The 25,027-nt window shown below is 56.5% G+C and overlaps 1 protein-coding gene across 1 annotated transcript in view; it reads right to left on the bottom strand.

Annotated features, from left to right (window-relative positions):
- Positions 1 to 24,447, bottom strand: part of naaladl1 (N-acetylated alpha-linked acidic dipeptidase like 1) — a 62,362-nt gene extending 37,915 nt beyond the window's left edge. Inside the window, exons 1-6 of the mRNA XM_067975747.1 lie at positions 24,358 to 24,447; positions 23,895 to 24,206; positions 22,844 to 23,016; positions 19,887 to 20,008; positions 18,435 to 18,560; positions 1,197 to 1,389 (exon numbers count right to left, since the gene is read on the bottom strand). Coding sequence (XP_067831848.1) covers positions 1,197 to 1,389; positions 18,435 to 18,560; positions 19,887 to 20,008; positions 22,844 to 23,016; positions 23,895 to 24,094 — 814 coding nt within the window. The 5' untranslated portion in view covers positions 24,095 to 24,206; positions 24,358 to 24,447. The remainder of the gene's footprint in view (positions 1 to 1,196; positions 1,390 to 18,434; positions 18,561 to 19,886; positions 20,009 to 22,843; positions 23,017 to 23,894; positions 24,207 to 24,357) is intronic.
- Positions 24,448 to 25,027: the final 580 nt, after the last annotated feature.

The raw sequence follows: 25,027 nt of genomic DNA, 5'->3' as shown, positions 1-25,027 counted from the left end.
GTCCCAGGGCCTCAGCTCAAGGCCTAGTCCCAGGTCTTCATCTCAGAGCCTAGTCCCAGGGCCTCAGCTCAGGGCCTAGTCCCAGGTCTTCATCTCAGGGCCTAGCCCCAGGACCTCTGCTCAGGGCTTTGTCCCAGGGCCTCAGTTCAGAGCCTAGTCCCAGGGCCTCAGTTCAGAGCCTAGTCCCAGGGCCTCATCTCAGGGCCTAGTCCCAGGACCTCATCTCAGGGCCTAGTCCCAGGTCTTCATCTCAGAGCCTAGTCCCAGGGCCTCAGCTCAGAGCCTAGTCCCAGGGGCTCTACTCAGGGCCTAGTCCCAGGGCCTCTGCTCAGGGCTTTGTCCCAGGTCTTCATCTCAGGGCCTAGTCCCAGGGCCTCATCTCAAGGCCTAATCCCAGGACCTCAGCTCAGAGCCTAGTCCCAGGGAGTTGGATGGGAGGCTCTATCAAAGGCTACAGGGGTTGGGCCCTGATCAGAGGCCTTGGGACTAGACCCTGAGATGAGGCCCAGGGACTAGGCCCTGAACAGAGGCCCTGGGACTAGGCCCTGAGATGAGACCCAGGGACTAGGCCCTGAACAGAGGCCCTGGGTCTGGGCAATGAGACTAGGCCCTGAGGTGAAGTCCTGGGACTAGGCCCTCAGCTGAGGCCCTGGGACTAGGCCCTGAGATGAGGCCCTGGGACTAGGCCCTGAGCTGTGGCTCTGGGGTTAGGCCCTGGGACTAGGCCCTGAGACGAGGCCCTGGGACTAGGCCCTGAGCTGAGGCCCCGGGACTATGCCCTGAGCTGAGGCCCTGGTTCCAGGCCATGATCAGAGGCCCTGGTACTAGGCCCTGGGGCTAGGCCCTGAGCTGAGGCCCTGGAACTAGGCCCTGAGATGAAGTCCTGGGACTAGGCCCTGAGATGAGGCCCTGGGATTAGGCTTTGAGCTGGGGCCCTGGGATTAGGCCTTGAGATGAGGCCCTGGCACTAGACCCTCAGCTGAGGCCCTGGGACTAGGCCCTGAGATGAGGCCTTGGTTCCAGGCCATGATCAGAGGCCCTGGGACTAGGCCCTGAGCTGAGGCCCTGGAACTAGTCCCTGAGATGAGGCCACGGATCCAGGCCCTGGGGTTCGACCCTGAGATGAGGCCTTGGGGGCTGGGCTCTGAGCTGTGACCATGCAGGAGAAGGAAGGCTGAGAGCAGTAGCGGCCGCACCTTTCGCAGGGTAATAGGGCGTCAGCTGGTCGCCAAAGTTGAGCTTGTAGGAGCCGCGTTCGACCCCAGAGGGGGGCAGGTACCAGGAGTGTGGGTAGGTCTCGTTCCTGTCATTCACTTTTCCGTCATTGATGTCGGCGGGATCGGTGTAGACAATGACTCCAATCACCCCAAACTTTGCTCCGTTTATACCCTGCCGACCAAAACAAATACATAATCTATTAACGCATTTCAGTAAAAGCATTTTAATGCCATGAACGTGGTGGGGTGGGGGGTCTGAGTCACGTCACAGTCCGAGAAGGCAGACCCTCCCTCCCATCCGAGGATCAGGGTAGACCTCAGCTTATCATAGAATCATAGAAGTTACAACATGGAAACAGGCCCTTCGGCCCAACATGTCCATGTCGCCCAGTTTATACCACTAAGCTCGTCCCAATTGCCTGCACTTGGCCCATATCCCTCGATACCCATCTTACCCATGTAACTGTCCAAATGCTTTTTAAAAGACAAAATTGTACCCGCCTCTACTACTGCCTCTGGCAGCTCGTTCCAGACACTCACCACCCTTTGAGTGAAAAAATTGCCCCTCTGGACCCGTTTGTATCTCTCCCCTCTCACCTTAAATCTATGCCCCCTCGTTATAGACTCCCCTACCTTTGGGAAAAGATTTTGACTATCGACCTTATCTATGCCCCTCATTATTTTATAGACTTCGATAAGATCACCCCTTAACCTCCTACTCTCCAGGGAAAAAAGTCCCAGTCTGTCTAACCTCTCCCTGTAAGTCAAACCATCAAGTCCCGGTAGCATCCTAGTAAATCTTTTCTGCACTCTTTCTAGTTTAATAATATCCTTTCTATAATAGGGTGACCAGAACTGTACACAGTATTCCAAGTGTGGCCTAACTAATGTCTTGTACAACTTCAACAAGACATCCCAACTCCTGTATTCAATGTTCTGACCAATGAAACCAAGCATGCTGAATGCCTTCTTCACCACTCTATCCACCTGTGACTCCACTTTCAAGGAGCTATGAACCTGTACTCCTAGATCTCTTTGTTCTATAACTCTCCCCAACGCCCTACCATTAACGGAGTAGGTCCTGGCCTGATTCGATCTCCCAAAATGCATCACCTCACATTTATCTAAATTAAACTCCATCTGCCATTCATCGGCCCACTGGCCCAATTTATCAAGATCCCGTTGCAATCCTAGATTGCAACGGGATGGCCCATCTCACTCTGTCACCCTCCCTCACGCCCCACTGCGAGTTGTAAATCTCACCTCCGCCACCACCAACTCCAAGCCTCTCTTCCCGAGACACTGGGACTCGGCCCGACCTCCGTAGTAGGTGGGTCTTACCACGCTGGCCTGACCAGCGGGGCCTTTGAGGTGTCCAGTAAGTGGTGTGAGTGATCACTGTCTGGAAGGATGGTCTTCGCTGAGAACAGCTGAGAACTGCTCACTTCACCAAAGGGAAGGACAGGCCATGAAATCGGAACTTGGCCCATCCCTGCTGCCCGGTCGTCTCCGCTGGAATGGCTGATGGGTGGCTCAGCCCACCCGTGCGTTGATGTGCCACATGTGGAGTGGTGGGACCTGGCTTGGCGACCCTCGACTCCAATCCGCTGCCTGGGGAGGAGTTGGTGTGGGCCAGATGTAAAATGGGAGGAGGAGAAACGGCCACCTGATCCATCAAAGCCCATCCCCCAGTCCCCTAACTCTCCCATCGAAGCCCATCCCTCCAGTCCCCTAACTCTCCCATCGAAGCCCATCCCTCCAGTCCCCTAACTCTCCCATCGAAGCCCATCCCTCTAGTCCCCTAAGCCTCCCATCGAAGCCCATCCCTCTAGTCCCCTAACCCTCCCATCGAAGCCCATCCCTCTAGTTCCCTAACTCTCCCATCGAAGCCCATCCCTCTCGTCCCCAAACTCTCCCATCGAAGCCCCTCCCTCCAGTCCCCTAACCCTCCCATCGAAGCCCATCCCTCTAGTCCCCTAACTCTCCAATCGAAGCCCATCCCTCCAGTCCCCTAACTCTCCCATCGAAGCCCATCCCTCCAGTCCCCTAACTCTCCAATCGAAGCCCATCCCTCCAGTCCCCTAACCCTCCCATCGAAGCCCATCCCTCTAGTCCCCTAACTCTCCCATCGAAGCCCATCCCTCCAGTCCCCTAACTCTCCAATCGAAGCCCATCCCTCCAGTCCCCTAACTCTCCCATCGAAGCCCATCCCCCAGTCCCCTAACTCTCCCATCGAAGCCCATCCCCCAGTCCCCTAACTCTCCCATTGAAGCCCATCCCTCTAGTCCCCTAACTCTCCCATCGAAGCCCATCCCTCCAGTCCCCTAACTCTCCCATTGAAGCCCATCCCTCCAGTCCCCTAACCCTCCCATCGAAGCCCATCCCTCCAGTCCCCTAACCCACCCATCGAAGCCCATCCCTCCAGTCCCCTAACTCTCCCATCGAAGCCCATCCCCCAGTCCCCTAACTCTCCCATCGAAGCCCATCCCTCTAGTCCCCTAACTCTCCCATCGAAGCCCATCCCTCCAGTCCCCTAACTCTCCCATCGAAGCCCATCCCTCTGGTCCCCTAACTCTCCCATCGAAGCCCATCCCTCTGGTCCCCTAACTCTCCCATCGAAGCCCATCCCTCCAGTCCCCTAACTCTCCCATCGAAGCCCATCCCTCCAGTCCCCTAACTCTCCCATCGAAGCCCATCCCTCTGGTCCCCTAACTCTCCCATCGAAGCCCATCCCTCTGGTCCCCTAACTCTCCCATCGAAGCCCATCCCTCTAGTCCCCTAACTCTCCCATCGAAGCCCATCCCTCTAGTCCCCTAACTCTCCCATCGAAGCCCATCCCTCTAGTCCCCTAACTCTCCCATCGAAGCCCATCCCCCAGTCCCCTAACTCTCCCATCGAAGCCCATCCCCCAGTCCCCTAACTCTCCCATCGAAGCCCATCCCTCCAGTCCCCTAACTCTCCCATCGAAGCCCATCCCCCAGTCCCCTAACCCTCCCATCGAAGCCCATCCCCCAGTCCCCTATCCCTCCCATCGAAGCCCATCCCTCTAGTCCCCTAACTCTCCCATCGAAGCCCATCCCTCCAGTCCCCTAACTCTCCCATCGAAGCCCATCCCTCCAGTCCCCTAACTCTCCCATCGAAGCCCATCCCTCCAGTCCCCTAACACTCCCATCGAAGCCCATCCCTCTAGTCCCCTAACTCTCCCATCGAAGCCCATCCCTCCAGTCCCCTAACACTCCCATCGAAGCCCATCCCTCCAGTCCCCTAACTCCCCCATCGAAGCCCATCCCTCCAGTCCCCTAACTCTCCCATCGAAGCCCATCCCTCCAGTCCCCTAACTCTCCCATCGAAGCCCATCCCTCCAGTCCCCGAACACTCCCATCGAAGCCCATCCCTCCAGTCCCCTAACTCTCCCATCGAAGCCCATCCCTCCAGTCCCCTAACACTCCCATCGAAGCCCATCCCCCAGTCCCCTAACTCTCCCATCAAAGCCCATCCCTCTAGTCCCCTAACTCTCCCATCGACGCCCATCCCTCCAGTCCCCTAACTCTCCAATCGAAGCCCATCCCTCCAGTCCCCTAACTCTCCAATCGAAGCCCATCCCTCCAGTCCCCTAACTCTCCCATCAAAGCCCATCCCTCTAGTCCCCTAACTCTCCCATCGACGCCCATCCCTCCAGTCCCCTAACTCTCCCATCGAAGCCCATCCCTCCAGTCCCCTAACTCTCCCATCGAAGCCCATCCCTCCAGTCCCCTAACTCTCCCATCGAAGCCCATCCCTCCAGTCCCCTAACTCTCCCATCGAAGCCCATCCCTCTGGTCCCCTAACTCTCCCATCGAAGCCCATCCCTCTAGTCCCCTAACTCTCCCATCGAAGCCCATCCCTCTAGTCCCCTAACTCTCCCATCGAAGCCCATCCCTCCAGTCCCCTAACACTCCCATCGAAGCCCATCCCTCTAGTCCCCTAACTCTCCCATCGAAGCCCATCCCTCCAGTCCCCTAACTCTCCCATCGAAGCCCATCCCTCCAGTCCCCTAACTCTCCCATCGAAGCCCATCCCTCCAGTCCCCAAACTCTCCCATCGAAGCCCATCCCTCCAGTCCCCTAACTCTCCCATCGAAGCCCATCCCTCTAGTCCCCTAACTCTCCCATCGAAGCCCATCCCTCTAGTCCCCTAACTCTCCCATCGAAGCCCATCCCTCTAGTCCCCTAACTCTCCCATCGAAGCCCATCCCTCTAGTCCCCTAACTCTCCCATCGAAGCCCATCCCTCCAGTCCCTTAACTCTCCCATCGAAGCCCATCCCTCTAGTCCCCTAACTCTCCCATCGAAGCCCATCCCTCTAGTCCCCTAACTCTCCCATCGAAGCCCATCCCTCCAGTCCCCTAACACTCCCATCGAAGCCCATCCCTCTAGTCCCCTAACTCCCCCATCAAAGCCCATCCCTCTAGTCCCCTAACTCTCCCATCGAAGCCCATCCCTCCTGTCTCCTAACTCTCCCATCGAAGCCCATCCCTCCAGTCCCCTAACTCTCCCATCGAAGCCCATCCCTCTAGTCCCCTAACACTCCCATCAAAGCCCATCTCTCTAGTCCCCTAACTCTCCCATCGAAGCCCATCCCTCCAGTCCCCTAACTCTCCCATCGAAGCCCATCCCCCAGTCCCCTAACTCTCCCATCGAAGCCCATCCCTCCTGTCCCCTAACTCTCCCATCGAAGCCCATCCCTCCTGTCTCCTAACTCTCCCATCGAAGCCCATCCCCCAGTCCCCTAACTCTCCCATCGAAGCCCATCCCTCTAGTCCCCTAACTCTCCCATCGAAGCCCATCCCTCCAGTCCCCTAATTCTCCCATCGAAGCCCATCCCTCCAGTCTCCTAACTCTCCCATCGAAGCCCATCCCTCTTGTCCCCTAACTCTCCCATCGAAGCCCATCCCTCTAGTCCCCTAACTCTCCCATCGAAGCCCATCCCTCCAGTCCCCTAATTCTCCCATCGAAGCCCATCCCTCCAGTCCCCTAACTCTCCCATCGAAGCCCATCCCTCCAGTCCCCTAACTCTCCCATCGAAGCCCATCCCCCGGGTCCCCTAACTCTCCCATCGAAGCCCATCCCTCTAGTCCCCTAACTCTCCCATCGAAGCCGATCCCTCCAGTCCCCTAATTCTCCCATCGAAGCCCATCCCTCCAGTCCCCTAACTCTCCCATCGAAGCCCATCCCTCCAGTCCCCTAACTCTCCCATCGAAGCCCATCCCTCTAGTCCCCTAACTCTCCCATCGAAGCCCATCCCTCCAGTCCCCTAACTCTCCCATCGAAGCCCATCCCTCTAGTCCCCTAACTCTCCCATCGAAGCCCATCCCTCCAGTCCCCTAACTCTCCCATCGAAGCCCATCCCTCTAGTCCCCTAACTCTCCCATCGAAGCCCATCCCTCCAGTTCCCTAACTCTCCCATCGAAGCCCATCCCTCTAGTCCCCTAACTCTCCCATCGAAGCCCATCCCTCTAGTCCCCTAACTCTCCCATCGAAGCCCATCCCTCTAGTCTCCTAACTCTCCCATCGAAGCCCATCCCTCCAGTGCCCTAACTCTCCCATCGAAGCCCATCCCTCTAGTCCCCTAACTCTCCCATCGAAGCCCATCCTCTAGTCTCCTAACTCTCCCATCGAAGCCCATCCCTCTAGTCTCCTAACTCTCCCATCGAAGCCCATCCTCTAGTCTCCTAACTCTCCCATCGAAGCCCATCCCTCTAGTCCCCTAACTCTCCCATCGAAGCCCATCCCTCCAGTCCCCGAACTCTCCCATCGAAGCCCATCCCTCCAGTCCCCTAACTCTCCCATCGAAGCCCATCCCTCCAGTCCCCTAACTCTCCCATCGAAGCCCATCCCTCCAGTCCCCGAACTCTCCCATCGAAGCCCATCCCTCCAGTCCCCTAACTCTCCCATCGAAGCCCATCCCTCCAGTCTCCTAACTCTCCCATCGAAGCCCATCCTCTAGTCTCCTAACTCTCCCATCGAAGCCCATCTCTAGTCCCCTAACTCTCCCATCGAAGCCCATCCCTCCAGTCCCCTAACTCTCCCATCGAAGCCCATCCCTCTAGTCCCCTAACTCTCCCATCGAAGCCCATCCCTCTAGTCCCCTAACTCTCCCATCGAAGCCCATCCCTCCAGTCCCCTAACTCTCCCATCGAAGCCCATCCCTCTAGTCCCCTAACTCTCCCATCGAAGCCCATCCCTCTAGTCCCCTAACTCTCCCATCGAAGCCCATCCCTCTAGTCCCCTAACTCTCCCATCGAAGCCCATCCCTCCAGTCCCCTAACTCTCCCATCGAAGCCCATCCCTCCAGTCCCCTAACTCTCCCATCGAAGCCCATCCCTCTAGTCCCCTAACTCTCCCATCGAAGCCCATCCCTCCAGTCCCCGAACTCTCCCATCGAAGCCCATCCCTCTAGTCCCCTAACTCTCCCATCGAAGCCCATCCCTCCAGTCCCCTAACTCTCCCATCGAAGCCCATCCCTCTAGTCCCCTAACTCTCCCATCGAAGCCCATCCCCCAGTTCCCTAACTCTCCCATCGAAGCCCATCCCTCCAGTCCCCTAACTCTCCCATCGAAGCCCATCCCTCCAGTCCCCTAACTCTCCCATCGAAGCCCATCCCTCCAGTCCCCTAACACTCCCATCGAAGCCCATCCCTCCAGTCTCCTAACTCTCCCATCGAAGCCCATCCTCTAGTCTCCTAACTCTCCCATCGAAGCCCATCTCTAGTCCCCTAACTCTCCCATCGAAGCCCATCCCTCCAGTCCCCTAACTCTCCCATCGAAGCCCATCCCTCTAGTCCCCTAACTCTCCCATCGAAGCCCATCCCTCTAGTCCCCTAACTCTCCCATCGAAGCCCATCCCTCTAGTCCCCTAACTCTCCCATCGAAGCCCATCCCTCTAGTCCCCTAACTCTCCCATCGAAGCCCATCCCTCTAGTCCCCTAACTCTCCCATCGAAGCCCATCCCTCTAGTCTCCTAACTCTCCCATCGAAGCCCATCCCTCCAGTCCCCTAACTCTCCCATCAAAGCCCATCCCTCTCGTCCCCTAACTCTCCCATCGAAGCCCATCCCTCTCGTCCCCTAACTCTCCCATCGAAGCCCATCCCTCTAGTCTCCTAACTCTCCCATCGAAGCCCATCCCTCTCGTCCCCTAACTCTCCCATCGAAGCCCATCCCTCTAGTCTCCTAACTCTCCCATCGAAGCCCATCTCTCTAGTTCCCTAACTCTCCCATCGAAGCCCATCCCCCTAGTCCCCTAACTCTCCCATCGAAGCCCATCCATCCAGTCCCCTAACTCTCCCATCGAAGCCCATCCCTCTAGTCCCCTAACTCTCCCATCGAAGCCCATCCCTCCAGTCCCCTAACTCTCCCATCGAAGCCCATCCCTCCAGTCCCCTAACTCTCCCATCGAAGCCCATCCCCCAGTCCCCTAACTCTCCCATCGAAGCCCATCCCTCCAGTCCCCTAACTCTCCCATCGAAGCCCATCCCTCTGGTCCCCTAACTCTCCCATCGAAGCCCATCCCTCCAGTCCCCTAACTCTCCCATCGAAGCCCATCCCCCAGTCCACTAACTCTCCCATCGAAGCCCATCCCTCCAGTCCCCTAACTCTCCCATCGAAGCCCATCCCTCTAGTCCCCTAACTCTCCCATCGAAGTCCATCCCTCCAGTCCCCTAACTCTCCCATCGAAGCCCATCCCTCCAGTCCCCTAACTCTCCCATCGAAGCCCATCCCTCTAGTCTCCTAACCCTCCCATCGAAGCCCATCCCCCAGCCCCCTAACTCTCCCATCGAAGCCCATCCCCCAGCCCCCTAACTCTCCCATCGAAGCCCATCCCCCAGCCCCCTAACTCTCCCATCGAAGCCCATCCCTCTCGTCCCCTAACTCTCCCATCGAAGCCCATCCCTCTGGTCCCCTAACTCTCCCATCGAAGCCCATCCCTCTAGTCCCCTAACTCTCCCATCGAAGCCCATCCCTCTAGTCCCCTAACTCTCCCATCGAAGCCCATCCCTCCAGTCCCCTAATTCTCCCATCGAAGCCCATCCCTCCAGTCCCCTAACTCTCCCATCGAAGTCCATCCCTCTAGTCCCCTAACTCTCCCATCGAAGCCCATCCCTCTAGTCCCCTAACTCTCCCATCGAAGCCCATCCCTCCAGTCCCCTAACTCTCCCATCGAAGCCCATCCCTCTGGTCCCCTAACTCTCCCATCGAAGCCCATCCCTCCAGTCCCCTAACTCTCCCATCGAAGCCCATCCCTCTAGTCCCCTAACTCTCCCATCGAAGCCCATCCCTCCAGTCCCCTAACTCTCCCATCGAAGCCCATCCCTCTAGTCCCCTAACTCTCCCATCGAAGCCCATCCCTCTAGTCCCCTAACTCTCCCATCGAAGCCCATCCCTCCAGTCCCCTAACTCTCCCATCGAAGCCCATCCCTCTAGTCCCCTAACTCTCCCATCGAAGCCCATCCTCTAGTCTCCTAACTCTCCCATCGAAGCCCATCCCTCCAGTCCCCTAACTCTCCCATCGAAGCCCATCCCTCTAGTCCCCTAACTCTCCCATCGAAGCCCATCCTCTAGTCTCCTAACTCTCCCATCGAAGCCCATCCCTCTAGTCTCCTAACTCTCCCATCGAAGCCCATCCTCTAGTCTCCTAACTCTCCCATCGAAGCCCATCCCTCCAGTCCCCTAACTCTCCCATCGAAGCCCATCCCTCCAGTCCCCTAACTCTCCCATCGAAGCCCATCCCTCTAGTCCCCTAACTCTCCCATCGAAGCCCATCCCCCAGTTCCCTAACTCTCCCATCGAAGCCCATCCCTCCAGTCCCCTAACTCTCCCATCGAAGCCCATCCCTCCAGTCCCCTAACTCTCCCATCGAAGCCCATCCCTCCAGTCCCCTAACACTCCCATCGAAGCCCATCCCTCCAGTCTCCTAACTCTCCCATCGAAGCCCATCCTCTAGTCTCCTAACTCTCCCATCGAAGCCCATCTCTAGTCCCCTAACTCTCCCATCGAAGCCCATCCCTCCAGTCCCCTAACTCTCCCATCGAAGCCCATCCCTCTAGTCCCCTAACTCTCCCATCGAAGCCCATCCCTCTAGTCCCCTAACTCTCCCATCGAAGCCCATCCCTCTAGTCTCCTAACTCTCCCATCGAAGCCCATCCCTCTCGTCCCCTAACTCTCCCATCGAAGCCCATCCCTCTCGTCCCCTAACTCTCCCATCGAAGCCCATCCCTCTAGTCTCCTAACTCTCCCATCGAAGCCCATCTCTCTAGTTCCCTAACTCTCCCATCGAAGCCCATCCCTCTGGTCCCCTAACTCTCCCATCGAAGCCCATCCCTCCAGTCCCCGAACTCTCCCATCGAAGCCCATCCCTCTAGTCCCCTAACTCTCCCATCGAAGCCCATCCCTCCAGTCCCCTAACTCTCCCATCGAAGCCCATCCCTCCAGTCCCCTAACTCTCCCATCGAAGCCCATCCCCCAGTCCCCTAACTCTCCCATCGAAGCCCATCCCTCCAGTCCCCTAACTCTCCCATCGAAGCCCATCCCTCTGGTCCCCTAACTCTCCCATCGAAGCCCATCCCTCCAGTCCCCTAACTCTCCCATCGAAGCCCATCCCCCAGTCCCCTAACTCTCCCATCGAAGCCCATCCCTCCAGTCCCCTAACTCTCCCATCGAAGCCCATCCCTCTAGTCCCCTAACTCTCCCATCGAAGTCCATCCCTCCAGTCCCCTAACTCTCCCATCGAAGCCCATCCCTCCAGTCCCCTAACTCTCCCATCGAAGCCCATCCCTCTAGTCTCCTAACCCTCCCATCGAAGCCCATCCCCCAGCCCCCTAACTCTCCCATCGAAGCCCATCCCCCAGCCCCCTAACTCTCCCATCGAAGCCCATCCCCCAGCCCCCTAACTCTCCCATCGAAGCCCATCCCTCTCGTCCCCTAACTCTCCCATCGAAGCCCATCCCCCAGCCCCCTAACTCTCCCATCGAAGCCCATCCCCCAGCCCCCTAACTCTCCCATCGAAGCCCATCCCTCCAGTCCCCTAACTCTCCCATCGAAGCCCATCCCTCTAGTCCCCTAACCCTCCCATCGAAGCCCATCCCTCTGGTCCCCTAACCCTCCCATCGAAGCCCATCCCTCTAGTTCCCTAACTCTCCCATCGAAGCCCATCCCTCTCGTCCCCAAACTCTCCCATCGAAGCCCCTCCCTCCAGTCCCCTAACTCTCCCATCGAAGCCCATCCCTCCAGTCCCCTAACCCTCCCATCGAAGCCCATCCCTCTAGTCCCCTAACTCTCCCATCGAAGCCCATCCCTCCAGTCCCCTAACTCTCCCATCGAAGCCCATCCCCCAGTCCCCTAACTCTCCCATCGAAGCCCATCCCCCAGTCCCCTAACTCTCCCATTGAAGCCCATCCCTCTAGTCCCCTAACTCTCCCATCGAAGCCCATCCCTCCAGTCCCCTAACTCTCCCATCGAAGCCCATCCCTCCTGTCCCCTAACTCTCCCATCGAAGCCCATCCCTCCAGTCCCCTAACTCTCCCATTGAAGCCCATCCCTCCAGTCCCCTAACCCTCCCATCGAAGCCCATCCCTCCAGTCCCCTAACCCTCCCATCGAAGCCCATCCCTCCAGTCCCCTAACTCTCCCATCGAAGCCCATCCCCCAGTCCCCTAACTCTCCCATCGAAGCCCATCCCTCTAGTCCCCTAACTCTCCCATCGAAGCCCATCCCTCCGGTCCCCTAACTCTCCCATCGAAGCCCATCCCTCTGGTCCCCTAACTCTCCCATCGAAGCCCATCCCTCTGGTCCCCTAACTCTCCCATCGAAGCCCATCCCTCTAGTCCCCTAACTCTCCCATCGAAGCCCATCCCTCTAGTCCCCTAACTCTCCCATCGAAGCCCATCCCCCAGTTCCCTAACTCTCCCATCGAAGCCCATCCCCCAGTCCCCTAACTCTCCCATCGAAGCCCATCCCTCCAGTCCCCTAACTCTCCCATCGAAGCCCATCCCCCAGTCCCCTAACCCTCCCATCGAAGCCCATCCCCCAGTCCCCTAACCCTCCCATCGAAGCCCATCCCTCCAGTCCCCTAACACTCCCATCGAAGCCCATCCCTCCAGTCCCCGAACACTCCCATCGAAGCCCATCCCTCTAGTCCCCTAACTCTCCCATCGAAGCCCATCCCTCCAGTCCCCTAACTCTCCCATCGAAGCCCATCCCCCAGTCCCCTAACTCTCCCATCGAAGCCCATCCCTCCAGTCCCCTAACTCCCCCATCGAAGCCCATCCCTCCTGTCCCCTAACTCTCCCATCGAAGCCCATCCCTCCAGTCCCCTAACTCTCCCATCGAAGCCCATCCCTCCAGTCCCCTAACTCTCCCATCGAAGCCCATCCCTCCAGTCCCCTAACACTCCCATCGAAGCCCATCCCCCAGTCCCCTAACTCTCCCATCGAAGCCCATCCCTCCAGTCCCCTAACACTCCCATCGAAGCCCATCCCTCCAGTCCCCTAACTCTCCCATCGAAGCCCATCCCTCTGGTCCCCTAACTCTCCCATCGAAGCCCATCCCTCCAGTCCCCTAACTCTCCCATTGAAGCCCATCCCTCTCGTCCCCTAACTCTCCCATCGAAGCCCATCCCTCTGGTCCCCTAACTCTCCCATCGAAGCCCATCCCTCTAGTGCCCTAACTCTCCCATCGAAGCCCATCCCTCTAGTCCCCTAACTCTCCCATCGAAGCCCATCCCTCCAGTCCCCTAACACTCCCATCGAAGCCCATCCCTCTAGTCCCCTAACTCTCCCATCGAAGCCCATCCCTCCAGTCCCCTAACTCTCCCATCGAAGCCCATCCCTCCAGTCCCCTAACTCTCCCATCGAAGCCCATCCCTCCAGTCCCCTAACTCTCCCATCGAAGCCCATCCCTCTAGTCCCCTAACTCTCCCATCGAAGCCCATCCCTCCAGTCCCCTAACACTCCCATCGAAGCCCATCCCTCTAGTCCCCTAACTCTCCCATCGAAGCCCATCCCTCCAGTCCCCTAACTCTCCCATCGAAGCCCATCCCTCCAGTCCCCTAACACTCCCATCGAAGCCCATCCCTCTAGTCCCCTAACTCTCCCATCGAAGCCCATCCCTCTAGTCCCCTAACTCTCCCATCGAAGCCCATCCCTCCAGTCCCCTAACACTCCCATCGAAGCCCATCCCTCTAGTCCCCTAACTCCCCCATCGAAGCCCATCCCTCTAGTCCCCTAACTCTCCCATCGAAGCCCATCTCTCTGGTCCCCTAACTCTCCAATCGAAGCCCATCCCTCCTGTCTCCTAACTCCCCCATCGAAGCCCATCCCTCTAGTCCCCTAACTCTCCCATCGAAGCCCATCTCTCTGGTCCCCTAACACTCCCATCGAAGCCCATCCCTCTAGTCCCCTAACTCCCCCATCGAAGCCCATCCCTCTAGTCCCCTAACTCTCCCATCGAAGCCCATCTCTCTGGTCCCCTAACTCTCCAATCGAAGCCCATCCCTCCAGTCCCCTAACTCTCCCATCGAAGCCCATCCCTCCAGTCCCCTAACTCTCCCATCGAAGCCCATCCCTCCAGTTCCCTAACTCTCCCATCGAAGCCCATCCCTCTAGTCCCCTAACACTCCCATCAAAGCCCATCTCTCTAGTCCCCGAACTCTCCCATCAAAGCCCATCCCCCAGTCCCCTAACTCTCCCATCGAAGCCCATCCCTCCAGTCCCCTAACTCTCCAATCGAAGCCCATCCCTCTAGTCCCCTAACTCTCCCATCGAAGCCCATCCCTCCAGTCCCCTAACTCTCCCATCGAAGCCCATCCCCCAGTCCCCTAACTCTCCCATCGAAGCCCATCCCTCCTGTCCCCTAACTCTCCCATCGAAGCCCATCCCTCTAGTCCCCTAACTCTCCCATCGAAGCCCATCCCTCCTGTCTCCTAACTCTCCCATCGAAGCCCATCCCCCAGTCCCCTAACTCTCCCATCGAAGCCCATCCCTCCTGTCCCCTAACTCTCCCATCGAAGCCCATCCCTCTAGTCCCCTAACTCTCCCATCGAAGCCCATCCCCCAGTCCCCTAACTCTCCCATCGAAGCCCATCCCTCCAGTCCCCTAACTCTCCCATCGAAGCCCATCCCTCCAGTCTCCTAACTCTCCCATCGAAGCCCATCCCTCCAGTCCCCTAACTCTCCCATCGAAGCCCATCCCTCCAGTCCCCTAATTCTCTCATCGAAGCCCATCCCTCCAGTCCCCTAACTCTCCCATCGAAGCCCATCCCTCTAGTCCCCTAACTCTCCCATCGAAGCCCATCCCTCTAGTCCCCTAACTCTCCCATCGAAGCCCATCCCTCCAGTCCCCTAACTCTCCCATCGAAGCCCATCCCTCTGGTCCCCTAACTCTCCCATCGAAGCCCATCCCTCCAGTCCCCTAACTCTCCCATCGAAGCCCATCCCTCCAGTCCCCTAACTCTCCCATCGAAGCCCATCCCTCCAGTCCCCTAACTCTCCCATCGAAGCCCATCCCTCCAGTCCCCTAATTCTCTCATCGAAGCCCATCCCCCAGTCCCCTAACTCTCCCATCGAAGCCCATCCCTCCAGTCTCCTAACTCTCCCATCGAAGCCCATCCCTCCAGTCCCCTAACTCTCCCATCGAAGCCCATCCCTCCAGTCCCCTAATTCTCTCATCGAAGCCCATCCCTCCAGTCCCCTAACTCTCCCATCGAAGCCCATCCCTCTAGTCCCCTAACTCTCCCATCGAAGCCCATCCCTCTAGTCCCCTAACTCTCCCATCGAAGCCCATCCCTCTAGTCCCCTAACTCTCCCATCGAAGCCCATCCCTCCAGTCCCCTAACTCTCCCATCGAAGCCCATCCCTCTAGTCCCCTAACTCTCCCATCGAAGCCCATCCCTCCAGTCCCCAAACTCTCCCATCGAAGCCCATCCCTCCAGTCCCCTAACTCTCCCATCGAAGCCCATCCCTCTAGTCCCCTAACTCTCCCATCGAAGCCCATCCCTCTAGTCCCCTAACTCTCCCATCGAAGCCCATCCCTCCAGTCCCCTAACTCTCCCATCGAAGCCCATCCCTCTAGTCTCCTAACTCTCCCATCGAAGCCCATCCCTCCAGTCCCCTAACTCTCCCATCGAAGCCCATCCCTCTTGTCCCCTAACTCTCCCATCGAAGCCCATCCCTCTGGTCTCCTAACTCTCCCATCGAAGCCCATCCCTCTAGTTTCCTAACTCTCCCATCGAAGCCCATCCCTCTAGTCCCCTAACTCTCCCATCGAAGCCCATCCCTCTCGTCCCCTAACTCTCCCATCGAAGCCCATCCCTCTAGTCCCCTAACACTCCCATCGAAGCCCATCCCTCCAGTCCCCTAACTCTCCCATTGAAGCCCATCCCTCCAGTCCCCTAACTCTCCCATCGAAGCCCATCCCTCTAGTCCCCTAACACTCCCATCGAAGCCCATCCCTCCAGTCCCCTAACTCTCCCATTGAAGCCCATCCCTCCAGTCCCCTAACTCTCCCATCGAAGCCCATCCCTCTAGTCCCCTAACTCTCCCATCGAAGCCCATCCCTCTAGTCCCCTAACTCTCCCATCGAAGCCCATCCCTCTAGTCCCCTAACTCTCCCATCGAAGCCCATCCCTCTAGTCCCCTAACACTCCCATCGAAGCCCATCCCTCCAGTCCCCTAACTCTCCCATCGAAGCCCATCCCTCCAGTCCCCTAACTCTCCCATCGAAGCCCATCCCTCCAGTCCCCTAACTCTCCCATCGAAGCCCATCCCTCTAGTCCCCTAACTCTCCCATCGAAGCCCATCCCTCCAGTCCCCTAACTCTCCCATCGAAGCCCATCCCTCTAGTCCCCTAACTCTCCCATTGAAGCCCATCCCTCCAGTCCCCTAACTCTCCCATCGAAGCCCATCCCTCCAGTCCCCTAACTCTCCCATCGAAGCCCATCCCTCTAGTCTCCTAACTCTCCCATCGAAGCCCATCCCTCTAGTCCCCTAACTCTCCCATCGAAGCCCATCCCTCCAGTCCCCTAACTCTCCCATCGAAGCCCATCCCTCTAGTCCCCTAACTCTCCCATCGAAGCCCATCCCCCAGTTCCCTAACTCTCCCATCGAAGCCCATCCCTCCAGTCCCCTAACTCTCCCATCGAAGCCCATCCCTCCAGTCCCCTAACTCTCCCATCGAAGCCCATCCCTCCAGTCCCCTAACACTCCCATCGAAGCCCATCCCTCCAGTCTTCTAACTCTCCCATCGAAGCCCATCCTCTAGTCTCCTAACTCTCCCATCGAAGCCCATCCCTCTAGTCCCCTAACTCTCCCATCGAAGCCCATCCCTCCAGTCCCCTAACTCTCCCATCGAAGCCCATCCCTCTAGTCCCCTAACTCTCCCATCGAAGCCCATCCCTCCAGTCCCCTAACTCTCCCATCGAAGCCCATCCCTCTAGTCCCCTAACTCTCCCATCGAAGCCCATCCCTCTAGTCCCCTAACTCTCCCATCGAAGCCCATCCCTCTAGTCTCCTAACTCTCCCATCGAAGCCCATCCCTCTCGTCCCCTAACTCTCCCATCGAAGCCCATCCCTCTAGTCTCCTAACTCTCCCATCGAAGCCCATCTCTCTAGTTCCCTAACTCTCCCATCGAAGCCCATCCCTCTGGTCCCCTAACTCTCCCATCGAAGCCCATCCCTCCAGTCCCCTAACTCTCCCATCGAAGCCCATCCCTCTAGTCCCCTAACTCTCCCATCGAAGCCCATCCCTCCAGTCCCCTAACTCTCCCATCGAAGCCCATCCCTCCAGTCCCCTAACTCTCCCATCGAAGCCCATCCCCCAGTCCCCTAACTCTCCCATCGAAGCCCATCCCTCCAGTCCCCTAACTCTCCCATCGAAGCCCATCCCTCCGGTCCCCTAACTCTCCCATCGAAGCCCATCCCTCCAGTCCCCTAACTCTCCCATCGAAGCCCATCCCCCAGTCCCCTAACTCTCCCATCGAAGCCCATCCCTCCAGTCCCCTAACTCTCCCATCGAAGCCCATCCCTCCAGTCCCCTAACTCTCCCATCGAAGCCCATCCCTCCAGTCCCCTAACTCTCCCATCGAAGCCCATCCCTCTAGTCTCCTAACCCTCCCATCGAAGCCCATCCCCCAGCCCCCGAACTCTCCCATCGAAGCCCATCCCGCAGCCCCCTAACTCTCCCATCGAAGCCCATCCCCCAGCCCCCTAACTCTCCCATCGAAGCCCATCCCTCTCGTCCCCTAACTCTCCCATCGAAGCCCATCCCCCAGCCCCCTAACTCTCCCATCGAAGCCCATCCCCCAGCCCCCTAACTCTCCCATCGAAGCCCATCCCTCCAGTCCCCTAACTCTCCCATCGAAGCCCATCCCTCCAGTCCCCTAAGTCTCCCATCGAAGCCCATCCCTCTAGTCTCCTAACCCTCCCATCGAAGCCCATCCTCTAGACCACTAACCCTCCCATCGAAGCCCATCCCTCCAGTCCCCTAACTCTCCCATCGAAGCCCATCCCTCTAGTCTCCTAACCCTCCCATCGAAGCCCATCCTCTAGACCACTAACCCTCCCATCGAGTGCTGCACTGTCGGAGGTGCCGTCTTTCGGATGAGACGTTAAACCGAGGCCCCGTCTGCCCCTCTCAGGTGGACGTAAAAGATCCCACGGCCACTATTGGAAGAAGAGCAGGGGGGAGTTCTCCCCGGGGTGTCTTGGGGCCAATATTTATCCCTCAACCAACATCACTAAAAAACAGATGATCCGCTCATTATCACATTGCTGTTTGTGGGATCTTGCTGTGCGCAAATTGGCTGCCGCGTTTCCTACATTACAACAGCGACTACACTTCAAAAAAGTACTTCATTGGCTGTAAAGCCCTTTGGGACGTCCTGAGGTCGTGATAGGCGCTATATAAATGCAGGTCTTTCTTGCACTGGGAGCCAGCAGAATGGCCCTGGGAAGACGCTCGCTCCCCAGGCAACGCTGCTGAGATCAGGAACTCGCGGTGGGGGCGCGGCTTATTAACGTTGCGTTCTGCCCCTTTCCCCCACGGCCCGTACGTGTCGCGGTGACCCCGGGGGCGGGGTGGGGGGGGAACGCACCTCCAGGCTGGAGTACTTCACCCCACCAGCGGGTGTCAGTGCCAGTCGGTGCCCACAGGCTCCCTCAATTACCGCTTAAAAACCCCCACACATCTTACCTTGTCCTCCCGGCCTGTACCTCCGTACTTAACAATAGCGATTGTGTTGTTCAGGTCAATGCCGAGAGTTTGATTCAAACGTTGGTAGTCGTCCATCGTGCCATAGTTGGCGTACACCAGCTTGCCCTGTGTCAGAAGGCGAGAGAGAGAGTGTTACCGTCTGGCGGCTGTAACCAGGGGCCTCGCAGTGCCCGGTAACAAGGCCAGCTTCCCCCCCTTCCCCTGCGCCCAGGGGCACTCCCGCCAGCTTCTGGTCTCTCGAGGGGCAGAGGGGCAGAGATCGTGGCGAGGGCAGCGGATCGCTGCTTCTTCTGGCCGGGGACTAAACCGTGTGGAAGGGGGGCCAGGCTCACAGGCTCCCTGGGGGGGTACACGGGCTTTCCGTGCCCGCCTCCCCCACTCGGGCGCCCCCCCGGCGACGGAGGGGAGAGGGAGAGGGAGAATCTCCTCCCCCTCCCCCGCGCGCTGCCCTGTGACTTGTCGAAGAGAGCCTACGAGGAGGTCTCTCTCTCTCTCTCTCTCTCTCCTCGAAGCGCGCAGTCCCTCGGCCCGGGTCCGCTGCGTGCGGTACGAGGGGTTTGCCGTGCTCGGACTCTGGGTCAAAGAGGGATCGAAATCCCGGACGGAGCTCCTGCTCCTGAGCGCCGGCCAGCCGCCCTCTTTCCCCGACCGGGAATGGCCGTGGGCGTCTGTCGGCCGATAACGGGAGTTTGGATCGACCGCGCCGCCGCCACAGTCGAATAGCCCGCCGGAGCCGGCTGACGGAACTCGCACGCAAACAATGGACGAAGTAACCGGAGAGGGCTCAGAGCCGGCGGAACCCGTATCCCGGCGAGAGCCAGCGCCCTCAGGGGGAGGGGGGGGGGGAAACCGGGAGGGAAGGGAAGGGAAGGGCGAGTTACCCTTACAGGCTCAGTGGGTTTCTCTCTCTCGCTCTCCTCCGAGTCAGAAGGTCGCGGGTTCGAGCCCCACTCCAGACTCTCGAGCCCCATAATCCAGGCCGACACTCCCAGTGCCGGTACTGAGGGAGTGCCGCACTGTCGGAGGTGCCGTCTTTCGGATGAGACGTTAAACCGAGGGCCCCGTCTGCCCCTCTCAGGTGGACGTAAAAGATCCCATGGCCACTATTGGAAGAAGAGCAGGGGGTGGGGGAGTTCTCCCCGGTGTCCTGGGGGCCGATATTTATCCCTCAACCAACATCACTAAAAAACAGATGATCTGATCATTAACACATTGCTGTTTGTGGGATCTTGCTGTGCGCAAATCGGCTGCTGAATTTCCTAAGTACTTCATTGGCTGTAAAGCACTTTGGGACGTCCTGAGGTGGCAAAAGGCACTGTTTAAATGGGAGTCTTTCTTTCCTTCTTACCCGCAAGAACGAAGGAGCAGTGCGGGAGCTGAGGGGCTCGGGAATGGTCCCACTGCCAGAAACCCCGTTCCTGGTTGACATACCTTTGGTGTTCCAGGCGGTGCGAAGGCTGCAAAGGGCTGGACTACGTCTGGGTCGAGCTGATCCTTGGTGTAATTCAGCTCTTTAACCCGTGACGTGAAAAGCTGGGTGCCGTTTGGTGCAACTGTGGAGAAAGAAAGACTTGCGTTTATTCAGGGCCTTTCACCGACCTCAAGACGTCCCAAAGCTCTTTACGACCAATGAAGTATTTTTTTTGGAAGTGTTGCAATGTAGGAAACGCGGCAGCCAATTTGCGCACAGCAAGATCCCACAGACAGCAATGTGATAATGACCAGATAATCTGTTTTTTTTTTAGTGATGTTGGTTGAGGGATAAATATTGGCCCCAGGACACCGGGGAGAACTCCCCCCTGCTCTTCTTCCAATAGTGGCCGTGGGATCTTTTACATCCACCCGAGAGGGGCAGACGGGGCCCTCGGTTTAATGTCTCATCCGAAAGACGGCACCTCCGACAGTGCAGCACTCCCTCGGTATCGTGTTGAGAGTGTCGGCCTGGATTACGGGCTCAAGTCCCAGAGTAGGGCGTGAATTTATGACCGATGGTCTCAGAGGCGAGAGTGTTGCTGACTGAGTCAAGCTGACACTTAATGAGTGCCACCCTCATTAAAATTAATCGGAGACTGGCTGCTTGACTGAGTTGTTGCTGCCAGGTACCCTTTACAAGCACTGCTCAGGGACTCGTTGCGGGGAAATGATCTAATTGGACATTTCCAGAGGTCAGATAGAGGCTAATTACTGTTGGAGGTTTCTCTAGATTAGCAGCTACTTGTCTCTCCTCCTTGGGGAGAGGCCGAGTTATCTCAAGGTCAGAGAAAGACAGAAATAAATGACTGGCTTCTTTCCGTTTTCTATACATTTTGCGTTAAAGATTGTTCAGTTGCGATTTGCTGGTGTTTCATACAAAGTGTGACGGTGGGAGTGTGACACCTGGACTGTGACACCTGGAGTGTGACACCTGGAGTGTAACACCTGGAGTGTAACACCTGGAGTGTGACACCTGAATTGTAACACCTGAAGTGTGACACCTGGAATGTAACACCTGGATTGTGACATCTGGAATGTAACACCTGGAGTGTGACACCTGGAATGTAACATCTGGATGGTGACACCTGAAATGTAACACCTGGAGTGTGACACCTGGAGTGTGACACCTGGAGTGTAACACCTGGACTGTGACACCTGGAGTGTGACACCTGGACTGCAACACCTGGAGTGTGACACCAGGAGTGTGTCACCTGGAATGTAACACCTGGAGTGTGACACCTGAAATGTAACATCTGGAGTGTGACACCTGGAATGTAACACCTGGAGTGTGACACCTGGAGCGTGACACCTGGATTGTAACATCTGGAGTGTGACACCTGGAATGTAACACCTGGAGTGTGACACCTGGATTGTGACGGGCAGGCCAGATCCAAGATTTTTATGTGAGTAGACAGATTTTCTTCTGCAGAATGTTGACACATGACTGTTACTTAAAAATCTTGGAACGTTAGTTTGAATCAGGTCAACACTAATGGGATGCAATACACCTCTCAGGCTGTACCTGACCTGGGAGTGTTTGATGGGACAGTGTAGAGGGAGCTTTACTCTGTATCTAACCCATGCTGTACCTGACCTGGGAGTGTTTGATGGGACAGTGTAGAGGGAGCTTTACTCTGTATCTAACCCGTGCTGTACCTGCCCTGGGAATGTTTGATGGGACAGTGTAGAGGAAGCTTTACTCTGTATCTAACCCTGTACCTGCCCTGGGAGTGTTTGATGGGACAGTGTAGAGGGAGCTTTACTCTGTATCTAACCCGTGCTGTACCTGTCCTGGGAGTGTTTGAAGGGACAGTGTAGAGGGAGCTTTACTCTGTATCTAACCCGTGCTGTACCTGCCCTGGGAATGTTTGATGGGACAGTGTAGAGGAAGCTTTACTCTGTATCTAACCCTGTACCTGCCCTGGGAGTGTTTGATGGGACAGTGTAGAGGAAGCTTTACTCTGTATCTAACCCTGTACCTGCCCTGGGAGTGTTTGATGGGACAGTGTAGAGGGAGCTTTACTCTGTATCTAACCCGTGCTGTACCTGTCCTGGGAGTGTTTGATGGGACAGTGTAGAGGGAGCTTTACTCTGTATCTAACCCGTGCTGTACCTGCCCTGGGAGTGTTTGATGGGACAGTGTAGAGGGAGCTTTACTCTGTATCTAACCCGTGCTGTACCTGCCCTGGGAATGTTTGATGGGACAGTGTAGAGGGAGCTTTACTCTGTATCTAACCCTTGCTGTACCTGCCCTGGGAGTGTTTGATGGGACAGTGTAGAGGGAGCTTTACTCTGTATCTAACCCTGTACCTGTCCTGGGAGTGTTTGATGGGACAGTGTAGAGGAAGCTTTACTCTGTATCTAACCCGTGCTGTACCTGTCCTGGGAGTGTTTGATGGGACAGTGTAGAGGGAGCTTTACTCTGTATCTAACCCGTGCTGTACCTGTCCTGGGAGTGTTTGATGGGACAGTGTAGAGGGAGCTTTACTCTGTATCTAACCCTGTACCTGCCCTGGGAGTGTTTGATGGGACAGTGTAGAGGGAGCTTTACTCTGTATTTAACCCGTGCTGTACCTGCCCTGGGAGTGTTTGATGGGACAGTGTAGAGGGAGCTTTACTCTGTATCTAACCCGTGCTGTACCTGCCCTGGGAGTGTTTGAAGGGACAGTGTAGAGGGAGCTTTACTCTGTATCTAACCTGTGCTTTACTCTGTATCTAACCCGTGCTGTACCTGCCCTGGGAGTGTTTGATGGGACAGTGTAGAGGGAGCTTTACTCTGTATCGAACCCCTGCTGTACCTGCCCTGGGAGTGTTTGATGGGACAGTGTAGAGGGAGCTTTACTCTGTATCTGACCCGTGCTGTACCTGCTCTGGGAGTGTTTGACTTGGATGCTGCAGGGATCATGTGTTCTTACCTACTGCGACGCTGTTAGGTTTGTCCTTCTGTGGAAAGGACAGCAACACATTGTATGTCACCTTCTTAGCTTCATCCAAACCCGTCTCTTTGTTGTTCCATCTGTCTAACATCAGGTTGACCAGATCGAGGTCTCCTTTGGTTGTGGCCATATGGGGCTTTTTAGCCAGCTCCCTGAGACAGGAAAATGCAATAGAACATATAGTGCAGGAATCATCAATTCAAATACATACATTCAACTAGTGGATATCCCATGGCATTGCTCACTGTAATTCAGTGCATACACTGTTTCATAAGGACTTAAGAATGATCCCCTGTAACCCATAATGCACTATTCTCCTAATTGGGAACTGTGTTTAACATGACCCATCCTTTTAAGGCCACAAAGCCTAAATTGTGTAAATAGGCACATGATGAGGTCAATTAAAGGCTAATTGCTTTCTTTATCTCTGTGTTTTTTAAGGCGCTACTTACTCATTGATAAGTTCCCAACACAGAAGGAGGCCATTTGGCCCATCGTGCTTGTGCTGGCTCTTTGAAAGAGCTATCCAATTAGTCCCCCTCCCCCCCGCTCTTTCCCCGTAGCCCTGTAAATTTTTCCTTTTCAAGCATTTATCCAATTCCCTTTTGAAAGTTATTATTGAATCTGTTTCCACCGCCCTCTCAGGCAGCGCATTCCAGATCATCACAACTCGCTGCGTAAAAAAATTCACCTCATCTCCCCCCCTCTGGATTTTTTGCCAATTATCTTAAATCTGTGTCCTCTGGTCACCGACCCTCCTGCCACTGGAAACAGTTTCTCCTTATTTACTCTATCAAAACCCATCATGATTTTGAACACCTCGATTAAATCTCCCCTTAACCTTCTCTGCTCTAAGGAGAACAATCCCAGCTTCTCCAGTCTCTCCACATAACTGAAGTCCCTCATCCCCGGTACCATTCTAGTAAATCTCCTCTGCGCCCTCTCCAAGGCCTCGACATCCTTCCTAAAGTGCGGTGCCCAGAATTGGACCCATCTACGGTGACAGTCCCCCTCCCCTTCCCGCACGTACCGCAAGTTCTCCTCGATCCGCTTGCTGTCGACCGCGCCCATGAAGTGCTGGATGACGGACTCGTCGATGTCCTGGGTGGCGTCCAGCCACCGTTCCGCGCCGCCATCCTTCTGGATGGCGAGGTGGCCGAGCAGGAGGCCGATGGTTAAGGTGGTGGCCCCGCCGAGCACGCTGATCAGAGCAACGAGCCAGACCTTCATCCCGAGCCGTAGTTCCACGCCGTAGGCAAGAGCCGAACCGCGGGGGGGGGGGCAGGCTGGCCCTCTCTTGTAGCTGGGACCCGTTGACCTTTGTACCCGTGGGAGGATCCACCTGTTTGGTGACAGAGCTCGGGCTAATATGTAATCTGCAGTTATACATTAGCAACCACCAGAGATCTCGATTGAGGTAAAGTCCGGGCAGAGGACTATAAACCTTTGATGTTCAGCGAGCCGCCTGAGGTTTTCAGCGTCAGTCATCTTACCTTGGTGGATATCTCGTGAGCGGCTTGTTGCTGGGTCAGGTTCGCAAGTACGTAAGGCGTACGATGGTCTTGCTCCGAGGGGACTCCAATCTCCTTCTTAATAACATGACTTCCATCACGGTCAAACTAGTTAGAATTGATAAGACAAGGTATTAAGGGATATGGAACCAAGGCGGGTAGGTGGAGTTAAGATACAGATCAGCCATGATCTAACTGAATGGCGGAACAGGCTGGAGGGGCTGAATGGCCTCCTCCTGTTCCTGTGTTCCTAATTCCCCCCCTTGCCTCCCCTAAATTCTGTGAATAGGCACATGATGAGGTAAATTAAAGGCTAATTGCTTTCTTTCTCTCTGTGTTTTTTAAGGCGTTACTTATTCATTGATAGGTTCCCTATCATAGAATCATACAACACAGAAGGAGGCCATTCGGCTCATCGTGGTTGTGCTGGCTCTTTGAAAGAGTTATCCAATTAGTCCCACTCTCCCCCTGCTCTTTCCCCGTAGCCCTGTAAATTTTTCCTTTTCAAGTATTTATCCAATTCCCTTTTGAAAGTTATTATTTCAGGCAGCGCATTCCAGATCATCACAACTCGCTGCGTAAAAAAAATTCACCTCATCTCCCCCCTCTGGATTTTTTGCCAATTACCTTAAATCTGTGTCCTCTGGTCACC

This window comes from Heptranchias perlo, chromosome 43 (assembly GCF_035084215.1).
Source record: "Heptranchias perlo isolate sHepPer1 chromosome 43, sHepPer1.hap1, whole genome shotgun sequence".
Classification (NCBI taxonomy): Eukaryota; Metazoa; Chordata; class Chondrichthyes; order Hexanchiformes; family Hexanchidae; genus Heptranchias; species Heptranchias perlo.
Note: the sequence above shows the minus strand (reverse complement) of the source record. Positions and strands in the feature narration are given on the sequence as shown.